The sequence below is a fragment of the Ailuropoda melanoleuca genome, chromosome 1 (genome assembly GCF_002007445.2).
Source record: "Ailuropoda melanoleuca isolate Jingjing chromosome 1, ASM200744v2, whole genome shotgun sequence".
NCBI lineage: Eukaryota > Metazoa > Chordata > Mammalia > Carnivora > Ursidae > Ailuropoda > Ailuropoda melanoleuca.
Window position 1 is genome coordinate 45,852,790 of NC_048218.1, and position 17,318 is coordinate 45,870,107.

Genomic DNA, 17,318 nt, shown 5'->3' on the forward strand with positions numbered 1-17,318 from the left:
AACTTTCAAAATGGTTTATACTAACTACTAAAGGACAACATGACGAAACAGGTTTTATCCAACTTGCTATAAGGCTCATAGTCTTTGTCCCATTTCCCGTCCAGTCTGAGAATCTACTTTTTTCATTCTTGGGATCTTCCCCGTCCAGTTGAAGAGTTCTAGCCACATAGACTTAAAGGGAGAAAGAGTAGGTGGTACATACATGAATTGACTGTCTCTCTCAAAACCACAGTTCAAATCTAACCCTTCTTCAGAAGTGCACCAACAAGGAAAGTAACCTTTGAACTGATGCCTCAATTCTCCCCTTGCTACAGGTGGGCATTTCCTTACACTGCTTCGCCTTTCTTCACATTTCCAACATTTCTGATTCAAGACTATTCTTGGTATTCTTTTAAGACCAGATTCATCTGCACATAGGACAGCTGGCCAGGTGAGCATAAAGTACAATTTTCTCTGACTCAGAACCTTTCTAAACTCTGCACAAAAGAAGAGGGTAAGATGTTTCCTAATAGCATTTTAAAGGTGTAATCACTTACAGAATCCCCAGAAGAATCTTCTTAATGATTTGATTAATGCTTACCCCAATAAATGTGACCATAAGTGTTTAAAACGTGATAATTCTATGATAACAGCCTTTTTGGCTTCACTAATGAAAGACAGCAGTAACTAAAACCCACGTCTACACATACAGTGGGAGAAACCATGTTCTTGGTAAATGTGGTAACTAGTTTAATTTAGGTTATCACTCCTTGGCCAGTTATCACCTGCATTTATTGGGAGCCTAAGTACACAGAACTGTATCATCAGCAACTGTGGGCACATTACAGAAACAGTAATAACTATTTCACTGACTCAACAGTTACTCATTGAGTGCCTATTATTCACTCAGGCAGTCAATGCCAGATGCTGGGAAGGATAGAGAAAATACAATCACAGCCTTCAATTTGGGTGGGGGGAGGTGAGGATGGTGGTGAACAATATACTCAAAGATAGAATTATAAGTAAGGATACAGAACAATCAAATGAATTTCATAAGGGACCAAAAGTCTAATTGTTAAATGTTTGGTACAAAAACTCAGGGTTATAATGTAATCCTTATGGTCTTTAATAAGACCACAAAAAGATACTATTTACACTCCCTCCCCCCAAAAACGTCTTAGTGATACCAAGAATTGGCATTATTTATACAGCTAAATATTTGCATAATCTGCCATTCAGTAATCCATGTATTAGCATGTAACAAGAGATACTCTTTTACAAGAGACACACTAAAGGATGTTTATGCAGGCACACAGCAGAAACCAAAAACAATCTAAATACACTTTGATAGAACAGATTTTAAAAATTTGTGGTACTCTCCCAAAGGAATATTATTCAGCAATAAAATAAATGAATTCCAGCTACATGTAGCAATATAGTATCTTAGTAACATAATATCGAGTGCAAAAATTGTTCCAGAAAACCACAGAGATGATACTCTATATAATGCGTATAAACAAGTAAGACTGACAACACATCCCATAGGCACACATATATATGATTAAACTATATAGCAGATTTAAAAACAAGGCAATGTTAACAAAATTCAGGAGAGAGGCACAAGGATCACCTCGGGGAGAAGCACACAGGGAGACATAATTTATTGGTAATGTTTAATACTTGGGTTAGGTAATGAGTTCCAGCTGTTCATTATGATCTTGTTTTTAAAAATGTAATTGTTCTATAGGACCAGGAAGAGGAAAGGTTACTGAAGTTTTTGTGGACAATTTAGTATTAAGCTGAAACAAGAAAATGAACAGGATATGGTTTTGGTTATTAAGGTGTTTATAACCTAAAGGGGTAATCTGACACACTCAGCTGATAATTTTGTGTGCTTCTCTAAACCTCCTCTATGACATATAAATAAACCCAAATGTCCTTAATTTCATGCTTAATCACATTGTAAGTCTGTCTGCATCCAGGATGGCAGGAGGTGAAATCTCTCATAAAGTTCTTCATTAAAAATTTTACAATGTATATTTCTGGAGAATCTTGGGTAAACATTTTAATGTTGCACAGACATCCTTCTTGCCTCATGTCACCTGAGTTTCTGATCTGGCTTCCAAATGATGCTTTACTCTCTCATATCTCACTTCTTGCCTTGTGCAGCTCCTACTGTTGCTTTGATCTGAGGAATCATCACTACACCATCGCAGTTTTCACAGTAGCTGGGAATAGGTTTTCGCATTAAAAAAAGACTTCTCATTGTTTGGGGATGAAGCATGAAGGAATTATAACATAAAGAACCTCAAGCTGCTTTCAGAGTCCAAATGCACCAACCCCTCCACAAGACCACACTATGGGCGCCTCTTTTCCTAGCTTCTAGCTGGTCCCAGTGCTATAAGGATCCGTGTATTTCTCCTCAATGACAGGACTCAAGTGAGTGTCCCTTTCCTGGGAGCCTAAAGAGAGGAAATTATCTCCCCTTATTCCAGGCTCAGGTTCATCTCCTTATCTCCTGCCCCAGGATCTATTCTTCTTTTAGGAAAATTGACAGAAATATAATTCATTTTCTTTAAGGAATATTTTACCTCTGATCATGTTTGTGTGGTTTTACCCATCTCAAGGACATTAGAATATTATTACTGGACAGCAGTGCATTTCCCCAAATCTGGAGTACTCAGTTCTAAATAACAAGTAATGAAGAGAAAGTCAGGGACTTTTTTCATTCTTTTATTCCGCTGTTCCTCAATCTCTGCAAGCAATTCTTCAAAGAGCAATACATGCAGTGTTGGAAAATACAACTTAGAGGCAAAAAGCCTTCTAAAGTCACATATTTCACTCTCAAACGGAATTTTTCAGACTTCTAACTGCAAAAAGATCACACTATGTATCGTACTAAAAGAACATACCTTCTCACCCTGAATTCACCTTACCCCAGGTCCTTCAGGAATATCTGGTGAATAACTGGGGACCACGTGGGTTCGACTTGCTTTTTGCTTAGTCTCCGTCATGTAAGGCAAAAGTTGTTTGCAACTTTTAAAATAGCACTCCCTCATCCCTAGATTTCAACACTGCCCTCCGCAAAATGTAGAGTTCAGTCTGAGCCCGGGCACTTATTACATAAAAACGCGTATTTATTGCTTTAGGTAAGAGAGAAGGAAAGAGTATAGAGGTCAACGCTGCCTTATCCCCCAAAAAGGCTTCCGGAATTCTTAGTGGGCTTAATTTTCCAGCCTTTTCCTTTTACACATTCACAGGTTTGTCCTGTCTCGTAAATGCTATTTAAAACTCCTTGCTCACAAACGGATTCATCCCCCTTCACAGCACAGTGCTGGAAGAAGCGTAGGCGCCCAATAATGAATGAATGAGTTTGTGGAAGGAAGGCGGGAAAAAAGGATTAGTTTTTTCGAGACAAGACGAGAATCACAATGGTCACAAAAAACACCCAACTTGGACAAATGCCCACGTTCGACCAGCACTCAGAGACCAGAACAGCAAACCACGCCCCACCCACCCGCAGCAGACCCGAAACTCAAGCTTTCAGGAAAGCCGGAAGTGCTTGGTCACGCCTTGCGCATGCGTGCATCCGTTCGGCTCACACCGCTACACTCCATCATCCAGTGAGAAAGCAGAGACTCCGGCCCACGCAGGCTCTGGCGCAGCCAGCCGCGTGCCCCTGCCGCTGCGCATGCGTTCTGGGTTGGCCTCGTGCTGTGAGGCGGAGCGAAAGGACGGATTTTTTTTCTTGTTCCCGCCCCTCTTCTTCCCCCACCTGCCACGTACTGGGCCCGAGATCGCGCTAGGCTTGGTGGGTTCGTGCTATTGGCCGGGGCCCGCGCGAGCCTGCTAGCGAGGTGCGGCGGCGCCGCGGAGGGCACCGGAGTGGGCCGTGACCGTAGCCTCCCCACGACGTCCCAGAGCCCGGCGTCGGCCTCGCACGGGTCGGGTCAGCGGAGATCCGCGGGGAGGCGGCCGCGGCAACCTCGGCCAGCCGGTATGGCCGCTGGGGACGGGGGCGCGGCCGCTCTCTCGACAAGGCGGGCCGGGAGACGAGGAAGCGTTTTGAGGGCCCCGCTCGAACCGGCGGGTGCCGGACGGGGGGCGTGCGGAGGGGAGCCTTGGGAAGGGGCTGGGGCCCGGGAAGGCGGTCGCGGGGTGGGGGGAGGGGAAGCGGTGGAGGGGGAGGGGATGGGAGTCCCGCAGGCCACGGTGGCAGGGAGGCGGGCCTCGGGTCTCGGGGTTGTTTGGGCCAGCAAGTGCTCTCGCTCCGAGTCCGCCTGGCTCCTTGGGGTTGGACTGCCAGTTGGAAAGGGGAGGAGAGGTGCTTCGTGAGGCCTGGGGTGGTCTAGCACTTAACCCCCAGAGGGGCTTGGAAAGGTGAGAAAGGTGAAGAATAGCGGCCTATGGGAATAAGTTTATTGGGGTCACCTAAGAGGAACCTTGTTCCTTAGCTGTGTCAGGGCTTAATCAAGCGCCGTCTGGAGGCCCAACCTAGTTTTATAGTGATGATGATAGCGAACTTCTAAGTTTACTTTACTATGAACTATACTGAGTATTTAAGATGCATGATATTTAATCATCACAAAGAGTCTTTAAATTTAGATATTCTTTTTTTGTATATGATGAAAGTGAGGCTTGGAGAGGTACTTGTCTAAAGTCACAGGGCTGGTAGTGGGAATCTTTACCATCTTACTGGTCAGGCAGGATTTGTGACTCCTTGGATTCTTTGGAATAATCAAGGGTAGATTTTGCTTGAATCTCTTAGAATTGCTGTGCTGTGGAGGTGCCTAAGCAGGTCCCTCTGAATTCGACCAGGGCTACCCACAGGGTTAGTGGAACTGGAGGTTTGGCCACTGAACCTAGATTCTGGTTCAGGAGGCAGGCTTTTTATGTGCCTTTGGGCATGTCATTTTATTCTTCAGTGCTAAAAACAGTGTTCCTGTTGGAGGGTGTGGTAAATTAGTGGCTGTGTCATTTCTGGACTTCAGAGGGAGTGGGATATGGACAAGATGGGAGAAGAAATTGCTGTAAGGATCTCACCAGCAGTCCTGGCAACTAGTAGTTCTAGTAGTTCTTACAAGTCTCTACTTGGTGACTGGAGTTAGAGAAAAAGGGGACCTGAATTCTGGTACATAAGCAAGTGTGGGAATGGGATTTCCCCAGAAAGGGAAAATTTTGTGGTGCCCTTAGTTTTGTGATGATTGTATGCATGTCATGAGGAGATGGCTGCACAAACTGGAGACAGCCTTATGAAAGAAGCCCTGGTTCCTAGCCACAGGAGTTTACAGTGCATGGGCAACACCAAGGAATAAGTGAATTTGCAGGCTAATGTGGCAGATACAAAGTAAAACACACTAATATTTTCAGACCCATTGCAACCGAGCATTGAATAATCTTCCCACAATCAAAAAGGACTGACTATTCATTACATTTGATGTTGGAAATTTCTCGTAATTAGGAGTATGTTTGCTGTGGGAAATCACTTCTAGCTACATAAAAAAAGTACGGTGTGAAGGTCTGACTTAGGAACTAACCCTACCAGTACAGCTTTCTTCTCCCAATCCCTTATCAGAACTTTATTATTTCTCATTCATCTCTTGTTTAGGGAATAAAAACAAGTCTTTAAATACCTACGATATGTCAGGCACTATTCTAGGTACTTTTAAGAGTTGGTAATAACATCTTGCTGAAGCTAAGCCCTGGTCCTTAACTATGTTATTGCTGGTTTACACATCCTGTGAGTAGGAGGAAGTAACATACATGGATTTACTGAAGTTCTTTATTTCTTTCAGACTGTAAGGTAAACAAGGTGGAATCTTTACCAGTTTGTTGAAGTGATTATACTTCAGAGCTTGGCACATAGTAGCTATTAAGCAAATGTTTCCTGAATGAATAGGGTAGTTTGACTAACAGGTGAAGAGGTTTTATGGAGGTTTCAGTTAATCACAGTGTTCATGAGAAGTCCATTGTGAGCATTGGCAGATAAAAAACTATTGTATTTTACATTAAGACAAGCTTAACATCCATATGTAGGAGCACAATCCACTCTGTTCTGAACTGACCTTAGAGTGTTAGATTCAGTATTTAATGCCCCATTTTAAAATACATTGTTACTATAAGCTCTAAAATACAGACAATACAAGTATTAAAAAAAAAAAAAAGGAAGAGTAGAAAGAAACAAGAGGAAGGGCAAACTGTGGAGGGTAATTAATGTTAGGCTAAAGGGAGCTTGAATTTCAGCCTGCTGAAAAAGGGGGAAATCTGAGGATATAGGCCTTCAAGTCTGACTTTGGGTCCTCACTAAATGGCAAAATTTTTAAAAATCTGTTATAACAACCGGGAAGTTTATTTACAAGCTATCAGTATGTGATTTGTGGGTCAGCGCATCATGGAAAAAGAGTATTTCTAAAATTAAAAAGAAGGAAAGAAAAATACTATTAATAAATGTAATCTCTTCAGAATATGGCAAGGAGGACTAGAGATATTCATTTAAGGAATAATTGGAAGGACATAGGGCGTTTATATTACGAATATTAGGGCATTTATATATAACATTGATGGAATGAATTAGGATTCATGAAAACTTCAAGTATTTGAAGGGTCGCTATGTTAGAAGGTAGATGGGGTGCTTTCACACACAACAGAAATAATTGTAGAGAAGCATGAAAACCCAGTATGATGTTAACAGATTAATAGGAGAAAACAGAAAGCTGCCAATAGTGAAGTATGAGGTTGAAACCAGAGTGTGGCCAGTAGGGGATTGTAGGGCACTTTAAACAGTTTGAGAGATCATTTCCTTGGGGCAGGAGGAGCTAGTAGTTGAAACTAGGGAAATGCTCCCTTGAGGGGCGCCTGGGTGGCACAGCGGTTAAGCGTCTGCCTTTAGCTCAGGGCATGATCCCGGCGTTATGGGATCGAGCCCCACATCAGGTTCCTCCGCTATGAGCCTGCTTCTTCCTCTCCCACTCCCGCTGCTTGTGTTCCCTCTCTCGCTGGCTGTCTTTATCTCTGTCAAATAAATAAATCTTTAAAAAAAAAAAAAGAGGCCTTGAGAGGAAGAGCTACTACACATTATTTAATTCTAAGTGTATTTTCTATAACTCTATAGCAACCATGTAAATTACTAGAGACCTCAGACTATATTTTGAGTCTAGAATTACAATGTCATTACAGAATAATCACCTTGAAATAATAACCTGAAATTAGGATTAAAGTAAAACCCAAGAAAGAAAAATTCTATAGCAAATTAATATTTAGTGGCTAGTTCTGTGACATCTTCTTTCTTAAAATATGGAATCTAATCCTACACACCCACTAAGGTTTGGGGAGGTGTGAGTTACAGAATATTAAGAGACAATGGTGCACAGTCTTATAAGAAAGCTCAGGAGGATATCATTCATTTGCCTTTTCTCGTTAAGTTCCCCAAATAGGAAAGCTAGAGAAAATATTAGTGAAGTCTTTCTTACTTTAGAGAGAAAAATTTGAGACTGTTTTAGTGTTCACGTATGCTTTTCAGGGTTATCATTTAGATACAGGCTAATAGGGTGTGGAAGCCAGTATTTATTTGTCCTTCATGTAACAAAATTGAATGAGTACCATGTGCTAGGCACTGTTCTAGTCTCAAGAATACAATGAACAAAACCATTTACTTCTTTATTTTTTAGTAGGAAAGACAATACAAAATTAATAAATTCTTAATGTCTGATAGTGATAAGTGCTTTGAAGAAAATTGAAGCAGGGTAAGAAAGTGAAAGAGGATCCATTTTAGTTTAGCTGGTCAGGACAAACCTCTGATAAGTGAGCATTTGATCAGAGATAATGAATCCTATGGGAGTTGTGAAAAGGGCTCGTGACAAAGGGAACAGCAACTGCAAAGCCTTGAGTTGAGAAGAACTTAAAAGTCTGGGTGCAGCAGTGTAACCAGGGAAAAAAGTAGGAAATGAGGTCAAATACTTGGCTAGGGGCTAGAGGCCAGATCATGACCTTGTAGTTCTGTCCTTTACTAAAAGTGAGCTGTGAATCTATTAAGAGATTTTAAGCAGAGTGACGTTAGATTTTATTGAACAGGATAAGTCTGATGTTGAGAATAGATTAAAAGCAGGGAAAGATAAAAAGTGGGCGGACCAGTTAGGAGTCTTTTGTGGTGAGGCACGCAAAAAGTGGTAGTGGCTTGGATCAGGTTGGTAGAGGCAAAGGTACTGAAGGTATTGGAATATAGAAATAGTTTAGAAGTAGTGGCAACTAGTTTTTTGGCTATTTGATGGACTTTTTTAAAAATCATGAACAGCTAGAAGGAAGTAATTGTCACTAACTGAGATAGGGAAGACTATAGGAGAAGCAGATTTTGGGAAGATCTGGAGTTTTTTAGACAGCGTAAGTTAGAAGTCTAAATGGTAATGTCAGATAAGCGGTTAGGTATGTGGGTAAAATATAATAGACATAAAATAATAAAACTTGTTTTTTTAGGCACGTAATAAAGTTATCTCCAGACCATTTTAACCTTAACATTGGAACAGTGAATCTCTTTTGAAGGCCAGAATTTCTTAGATTCTAATAGTGGTTTTGCTTTTCAACTATTAAGATAAGTTTTTATAGCTGTTTAATCATCAAAACCGTTTTATCAGTCTTTCCTTAGAGCTGTATATACGCAACATCCTGGAGTCCACCATGAATGGACAGTTGGACCTAAGTGGGAAGCTAATCATCAAAGCTCAACTTGGGGAGGATATTCGACGAATTCCCATTCATAATGAAGATATTACTTATGATGAATTAGTGCTAATGATGCAGCGAGTTTTCAGAGGAAAACTCCTCAGTAATGATGAAGTTACAATAAAGTATAAAGATGAAGGTAAGATTGTTTCTGAAGTTAGTCATTAAAACTCAGGTTTTATATGTGTTTTTTTCCTATCTTTTATTGAACTATCTCAGTAAAAATTTTGTTCCCTTCTGTGGTAGTTGAGTACCCACTTAATTTTATTGGATGTTCATGTAGTTAATTATAGTTCTTTTGTAAGTTAAATAGCTAAGTGATTTATTATTAGAAATGGGGTTTTAAGTGATAGAACTTTCATATATATATTTTACAAGCATCTTTTTTCTCTTTTGCTCATGCAGTTCTGGCTTTCTTTTTGCTTTTAAAACCAAATTTTCACTCCTCAGTAGGTATTGAATGAAAAAGATTTTCATGGCCAACTAAGTGTGGGAAAGCTGGTTGAAACAGAAATATGTTTCTTTACTGTAGGAATTTTCAGAACATGTAATATGCTGATGTACATTGTCAATTTATAGTATGCAGTGTCCCTAGACTCATCTGACCACAAAACCATTTTTATGGCAATGGGTTTTACATGACAAATGTTGCATCAAACACATAGTGGAATTATAATAGTAGATTATCTTTATTTCATTTTCTTTAAACCTGTCTTCTTTGTAAACATCTCTATTGAAATGTGCTTAGGTGATTACTAGTTTCTGTCTTACCACTGAATTTATTTTCAGTCTATTTCACCTTGATCTCAATACTTGGCACTGCTACCCATACCATCTTTTAAAAAAATACTCTTATCCCTTAATATCTCTGCCACTGCTGTCCTAGTTTTCTTATCACTGACAGCTACTTCTCTGTGCCTCTGTGTGCTGACTTAAAGTAATGCCAGCTGTCGATAATAGAAATCGTAAAATTTCAGTGGTTTAACACTCAAGGAATCATTTAGAGACCCAGGTTGACAGAAGCTCTGTTGTGTTCAGTGCATGGCTTACAAGCTCACCTTGAGCATTAACATCCAGCAAGCAGTTGAAGGAAGACAGAGTGTAGAGGATTACATGGGGGATTGTAGTCTCTAGGCCTTGAGGTAATGTATATCATTTCTGCTGACATCACATTGACCAAACCCTAGTCACATGACTTTGCTGAGATGTCAGTGGCTTGGGGTATGTCCCTGGTTGGCCCACTTTCCAACAACCTACACTGTGGACAGAGAGTATAAACCACTGATGATCAGCTAAGCTGGCCATTTAGCTACAGGTGTAATTCTTTCTTTTTTTATAAAGTATGATCTAACGGTACCCAAAAGTAATGTTGAGAGTTACCTGTTCCATAGGACAGTGAAGGAGAGCAGTTTCTTCCTTTTCTCTTCCCTAATATAATCTCATCTACTTACAATACATTGGCTTCCACCTCTTTGACTTCCACATGTGTGGCTTAGTTTACCTCAAACTTGGTATAATTTAAACTGACCTCATTATTTATTTGGCTTTCTCTTAACTCCCTTATTTTTGTTTAGGGTAAGGGTTGGCAAACTTTCTTTAAAAGATCAGATAATATCTTAGCATTGTGAGTCATTTAAGGCCTCTATTTCATCTATTTTTCTTTAAAACCTTTTTAAAAAATGTAAAAACCATACTTGGTTCACAATCCCTATAGACAAGGATTTTGACCATGGGTCTGTTTTTGGACCCCTTGCTTAGGGTGTCCTCATTGTCGAAAGTTTGTCCTCCACATCCAGTTACCATATTGAATTTCTTTTTCATGGTGTTTCTAAGTGTTTTGAATTGTACAGATTTGTGTTCCATAGACTGTTGGGTACTAGGGTGGAAGACTGGCTTAGGTAAGGTTTTTACTATCATACATATTCTATTTCTCTTGTGAAATTCAAAAAATAAAAAGTTGTTAGAGAAGGTTTCCTTTTACATATATACTTTATTAAAAATATGTTTAGATATTGAAGTTGAACATTAGATATGTTGTAAGAAGTGCGTCTGGTTATAAAGTTCTAAAAACATGACAGAATTCTCAGTTATGGCTTTTGTTCCCACCTTTGTTCAAAATAGATATGTCTAATCAATGTTAAAATTGGTTTAGCAGAGCAGCCTGTCCAGGACAAAACTATGATCCTCACGCTGCCACCCCACCGTGTCTGTGAAGATACCTGGCAGAGGCCCCTGATCAGCTCTTGCTGTGGCTGCTTTTCTGTTCTTCTCTCTAGAGAACATTTTTCCCCTAGCCCTTTGAAAGCTTTTGAAACAGGCAGCTGATTATAATATTCTTTAACCTTGAGATCCAGGAGATTACAGAATTTTGTGTATTTGAATATTTTTTTCTAAGGGGAGTTAATAGTTTTCATCTTAGTATCAAAATGGCCAGTGATCCTATTATAGCTTCCCATCCCTTTGTATCAGTGGTGTTTTACTGTACTTAGGATTAAAATTTGAACCTTGAGAATCTGTATTTCTTTAACTTTTGATAAATATATTTAAATTTTTTGGAATGGAAAGATTTTAGTCTAAACCATGTTATATTGCTACCATGAATATCCTGGTGACTTGTAAAATATCACTTAATACATTAATCTTAGTTATGTTTTGGCTTTTATGAGGATGATATGATAAACTTGCTATAAAAGTAATAAGTAAAATTGATATAGTATTTTGAGTAAATACATCTTTCCTAGATCCTTTAATGTTTGTTTAAGGTTTTTATGGGAGATTCTAATTATGCTCCGTGATCTACGTTTAGATTTTAATTTAATGTATGTTCTGGTTTACTACTGACACACAAATCTGAAACTTTTTTTTTTTTTTTTTAATTCCAGATGGAGATCTTATAACAATTTTTGATAGTTCTGACCTTTCTTTTGCAATTCAGTGTAGTAGGATACTGAAACTGACATTATTTGGTAAGTGGTAAACCTTCTAATAAATTTACTATATTGTCCATTGTATTTTTGTTGAAGACTTTTTAGCTTTTCTCCTTTTATTTTTTTGAAGATTTTATTTATTTATTTGAGAGAGAGCGCACGAGTGGTGGGGAGGAGCAGAGGGAGAGGGAGAAGCAGACTTTAATGAGCAGGGAGCCTGATCCGGGGCTCTGTCTCTGGACTCGGGGATCATGACCTGAGCTGAAGGCAGACACTTAACTGGCTGAGCCACCCGGGCACCCAGCTTTATTTCTTTTAAAGCCTCAGAATTAAGTGATAACTTTTTCAGCTGTATCTGAATTTTTGATTTATTAGACCTTACTCTATACGTATATATATTTTTTGAGGATTAATAGAGAGTAGGTATGTTTAAATTCTCCATCTGCTCAGTACCTTACGTACCAATGGATGCCACTTATAGAAGTATTTCTAGGATTGAAAATAATTACAGGGTTAAAACTACTTTTATTAAGTTTTAGTTTTATTAAGTTTATTCATTTTATTAAGTTCTTAGTATATATAATTCTTCTATAATTTGTTTTTACTTCTCAGGGCTTAACATATAGGCCTCATACTGTAGGCATTATTTTGGGGAGTACTTAAAGATTAAATTAGAAGTAGTTTTGATTAAAAAGAACCAAAAGATTAATTATAATCTTTAGATTTTATTTCTTATTGACATAAACAAATTTGTGAGGCGTAACTCTTAAGGGATAAAATAGAAATGATTACAAAGTTAAAGTGGTAGTATGATTATGTGAAAAATAAAATCTGGGCTTTTCTTCTGGGTGTTTTGTTTAGCATTTTTAAAAAGTTACGTGTCACTGAACCTTACAATTCCATGAAACATGATGTTGGCCAATTGATTTAATTTGTATTTATATCATCTCCATCTAGGAAGGATGAATGTGAATCAGATTTTAGAATGCTAATAACAAATAAAAACTGCTGAAAATTTTTTTAGATAAATGGTATCGTTTTACAATATTGAATCTAATATACTTAACCACTATTGCCCTGCTGTCAGGAAGATTTGATAAACTGAAAACCTTCCTTCCAGAAATACTGAGGACATGCTAGATCAACTATTATAAGTGTGTTTTTTGAAATATATACCTGAACTTGCTCAGGAGAGTAAAAGAAATGTCCAGGGACCAAAAGATAGATGGAATTAAAAACCAGGACCAGAAGGACCAAAGGCTGAGACTAGGTGTGCTTTTGGTGGTGATGGTCAAGGTTTTATTCTGCATAATGTAAGGACTAAGGATTTGGTGTTTATATGGTCAAGACCTTGGGTCCTAGACCCTCAGTGAACTATACTCTAAAAAAGAATATTGTAAAAGAAAAATACCTCTTCATTGATACTGGGAAAGTCAAGGAATTGATATGGGAACCTCTTGTACCTTAGAGCTGTTGGGTTTGTGAAGGCTCTCTTAAGAATTTATAACTGTGGCCCCTAGGTGGGCTGGGTTTAAGTTTAAACTATCTGCATAGTATCTGCATGCCCAGATACTACCATAAAAAAATGGTAAGAAGCAAAGGCGGAAATCTCTTAGAAGGAGTATGTTCTCAGTCCAGGTTACAGGCTTCTCCTAGACAGGATCCTGTTGATAAATTTAGAGTTCAAGCAAGACGTGAAATAGTCCATGTAAGCAAGAAACAATGGGCACGACTAGTAGTAGGAGGAGACTTCTAATAAATTTAGTTAATAGAAATGTTTATCTATAAAGTATGCGCTTAAACTTACTAGATGTAAAAGAAGAAAAAAATGTAAGAAAAAGGCACTATGAAGAAAGAATAAACAGATTTTTAACAAATCAAGGTAACTTTTGGAAATGAAAAATATAATCATTAAAATTAAATACAAAGTAGAGAGGTAGAACAACAGATTAGTCACATTTGAAGAAAGAATTAGTGAACTGGAAGGTAGTCTAAAGAAATTACAGAATCAAGCACAAAAACAGAGATGAAGAATATGAGAGAGAATTTGAGAATGAGAAAGTCCAGCCTATTTCCATTTAGACTTTAAAGGACATAATAGGGAATGGAAATATTTGAGGAGGTAATGGCTAAAGAAATTTTCAGAATTAAAGAAATAAACTATCAAATTCAGGAGGCACAGTGAGTCCTGAGCAGGATAAATAAAGATAAAATTCCACTGGGCATACTATCATGAAACTGGGAAACATGTAAGGCAAAGAGATCTTAAAAAGTAGCCTGAGAGAATAAGACTGATCCACCTACAAAGCAATTAGACTGTTGGTAGACTTCATCATAGTAATAATAGAAGCTAGAGACAGTAAAGTAACATTTTCAGACTGCTCAGAAAAAAAATAACTGGTAAAGTAGCTTTCTGTAGTCTCATAAGCTTGAGGAATAAGGGGAGATTAAAACATTTTCCGGATACCTGGGTGTCTCAGTTGATTAAGCGTCTGACTCTTGATTTTGGCTCAGGTCATGATCTCAGGGTCATGAGATCCAGCCCTACATTGGGCTCTGTGCTGGGTGTGGAGCCTGCTTAAGATTCTCTCTTTTCCTCTCCCCTCTTTTCTCTCTTTTCCTCTCCCCCTCTCCCCTCCCCTTCGTGTGCTCTCTCTCAAAAAAATAAAAATAAATAAAAATTTTAAAAAATTTTAAATAAAGACTGAGAATTTGCCACTCATGGGCCCCGTTAAAAGAATTTTAAAAATAGTTCTTAAGCAAGAAGGAAATTGAGTCTAGAAGAATGGTGAAACATGCAAGGGATTGTGAGCAAATAAAGTTGTTTTTTTTTTTTTAAGATTTTTTATTTTTTTTATTTGACAGAGATAGCCAGCGAGAGAGGGAACACAAGCAGGGGGAGTGGGAGAGGAAGAAGCAGGCTCATAGCGGAGGAGCCTGATGTGGGGGGCTCGATCCCATAACGCCGGGATCACGCCCTGAGCCGAAGGCAGACGCCTAGACTGTGCTACCCAGGCGTCCTGCAAATAAGTCATTAACACGAAATTTAAATGAGCACTGATTATAAAAAAAAGTAATACTTTTAGGAATATAAAAACAAAATGGGACAAAAATGCTGATTATATGCAAGACAGGAGGGGATGATAGGAATTAAAATATTTTAAAAACTTGTTTGGGAAGAGGATACCAATTAACTTTAGATTTTTAAAAATTGAAGTATACGTGTCTGAAATGTAACAGTGATTTGAGAAAGACTAAAAATAACCAGTAGAGGGAAAACGGGGAGACAGAGTACCTACGTGGTTCACTAGATGATGAGGAAAAGAAGCAAAGAGAAAGCTTGATAAGTAGAAAGGCACAAAATAACTAACTACAATACACATAAATGGACTAAATGTACATGTTAAAAGATAGCCTCTAACAGGAGTTAAAAATCTAGTTACACGTTGATTATAACTGGGTGATGGGCATTAAAGACGGCATGTGATATGATGAGCACTGGGTATTACATGCAGTTGATGAATTACTGAACGCTACATCTGAAACTAATGATGTGCTATATGTTGGCTAATTGAATTTAAATATAAAAAAGAAAAAATAAATATAAAAAAGAGACATAGTAACATATTATTACGCAAAGTTTGAAAGTAGAGAGCTAAAAAATATACTATACAAACTCAAAGCTAGCTGGTAATACTAATAGAATGGACTCTAAGTGAAAAATTCGTTAGTAGTAGTCACTTCATAATGATAAAATATAGTTCACTGGGAATATAAAACAATTCGGAACATTATCACAATATATCGTTAGATTTTTCCCTAAGGAAAAATAAATTCACAATCATGGGAGAGCTTTTAATACTCTTTTCTTAGAAATTGGTAGATCAAGCAGCCTCCAAATTAGAGGGATAGAGAAAATTTGAACAAATCAAATACAGGCTTGGTCTTATGCATCTAGCAATCAGGAAGGAGTATAATTTTTTTGAGTACGTGTGGGCATTTATAAAAGTTGACCATATAGTGGTTTTTCCAACAAATTTCAATAAATACCAGAGAAGAGATGTCCTAGAGGTTATATTCTCTGGCCTCATTAGAAACCACTGGACAAAAAAGGTAACACGAACTATGGGACTTTTTAACATAAAAATACGCTTAAGTAACAAGTCAAAGAAGCAATTATAATGGGACTTAGAAGTAATTAGTTATGACTTCTACATAACAAAATTTTTAGTGTGTGCAAAGGTAACCTTGAAGGGATATTTGTAGCATTCAGTATAAGAAGGACAAATAAATAACTTCAGAGGAAAAAATAATAAAGAGCAGAAGTGAGCTAGAAGTCAGGGAATTGATAGGATCAGCAGTTTTGAGAAGATACAAAGTGGCAAACCTGTTAAGATGAAAGTTAAGAAAAAAGGCACAAGTAAGCAATGTGAGGGGTAAAAAGGGGCATACTACAAATACATTGCAGTGAGGGAGAATGAACACCATGAACAATGGGATGTCTCAGTAAAAGTATTAGGATTTTTCATAGGCTTGGGCTTATGTTAGATGATTTTGGATAAGGTTCAAGGAAGTGGGACTTGCCCTAAATTGGATGCTGTTGGGAGGTGGGGATAGTCCTATGATTGGGTGTCTTACTAAGTCTTATGCATAAGGTGGAGGAATTAATTGAGGCTAAAACTTCAATGGGTAAAACAGCAGCAGTCACTCATTTTAGCCAGGGATATTGGTCGTTTTTGTGGTTTGGTCGTTGTTCTTGTTTTGTCTGAGTTCTCACATGATTATGTAGTGGCTCGGTTTTTGTCTTCACCTTTCGCAGTCACGGAGTGATCTTCTCTGATTGTTGCTGTTCTTTGAAATTGTTCGTGTTCACCAAGAGAACACTGCAGCTTACCTGGTTGAGAGCCAGCCAGGCCAGCTTCCGGCAGCACTAAGGCCTGTCTTACAGGACTAGGCCAGTTCCTGCTTGTCAGACGGAACTGCTTTTCTCCTTTTAAGATAATAGAGAAAACCCAGGAGTACCCTAAAAAGCAAGTAATTAATTGATGTAGGTAGGAGATGGTATTGAACTTCCTCATAACCATGTAGGGAGTGCATAAAATAGGGTCCTCTTCAAAAAACTTGTATTGATGGTTTGATGTTTGCAAGTACTTAACAAAGAATCCCTGAACCCTTATTTTCAAACGGCTTTTCTTTTTTAATTTGTTGCCTTGGGAATTTATATATATATGTGTACCGATGATGCATAATAAAGCCTTTTAGTTTAGTTTAATTTCTGAACTCCTGTCTTGAAGCTTGCACTCAGAGCCTTGTCTTACTTTTTTTTTTTTTTTTAAAGTAACCTTAGTGGTGGTAGTCTTTGTTGCTGGATGAAGGATTCATTTTTTTCCTTTTTTTATTTTTGAGTCAGCTGAAGGTCATTTTGACAAAATGTTTAAATGAGGTAATGTTGCCTTCATTTAAAAAAAACCCAATGATTATTAAATAATCTTTGACTTCTTGTGTATACTGCTATTGGAAGTAACTACTTTGAAAGGACAGTGGTGATTTGGACTCATGAATTCTGCATTTTTTTTAATAGGTTACTTTTTAGGTCAGTTATTTTAGGTGGCTATTTTTTTCTTTTTTTAGTCAAAAGTAGGCAAGAGGGATAACAGACCTGTCAGTCGTGTTGTACCTTTTAACATATGTATAGAA

General features: G+C 38.1%; 1 protein-coding gene across 5 annotated transcripts in view; it reads left to right on the top strand.

The window, feature by feature from the left end:
- Positions 1-3,727: 3,727 nt before the first annotated feature.
- Positions 3,728-17,318, top strand: part of TFG (trafficking from ER to golgi regulator) — a 32,186-nt gene continuing 18,595 nt past the window's right edge. For 3 of the 5 annotated variants that reach the window (XM_034657585.1, XM_034657592.1, XM_034657597.1), the window contains exons 1-3: positions 3,731-3,976; positions 8,607-8,833; positions 11,577-11,660. In XM_034657585.1, the coding sequence (XP_034513476.1) occupies positions 8,650-8,833; positions 11,577-11,660 (268 nt within the window). In that variant the 5' untranslated portion in view covers positions 3,731-3,976; positions 8,607-8,649. Of the gene's footprint in view, positions 3,977-8,606; positions 8,834-11,576; positions 11,661-17,318 lie in introns of all 5 variants that reach the window. The other 2 variants (XM_034657612.1, XM_034657605.1) reach the window with 2 other exon arrangements.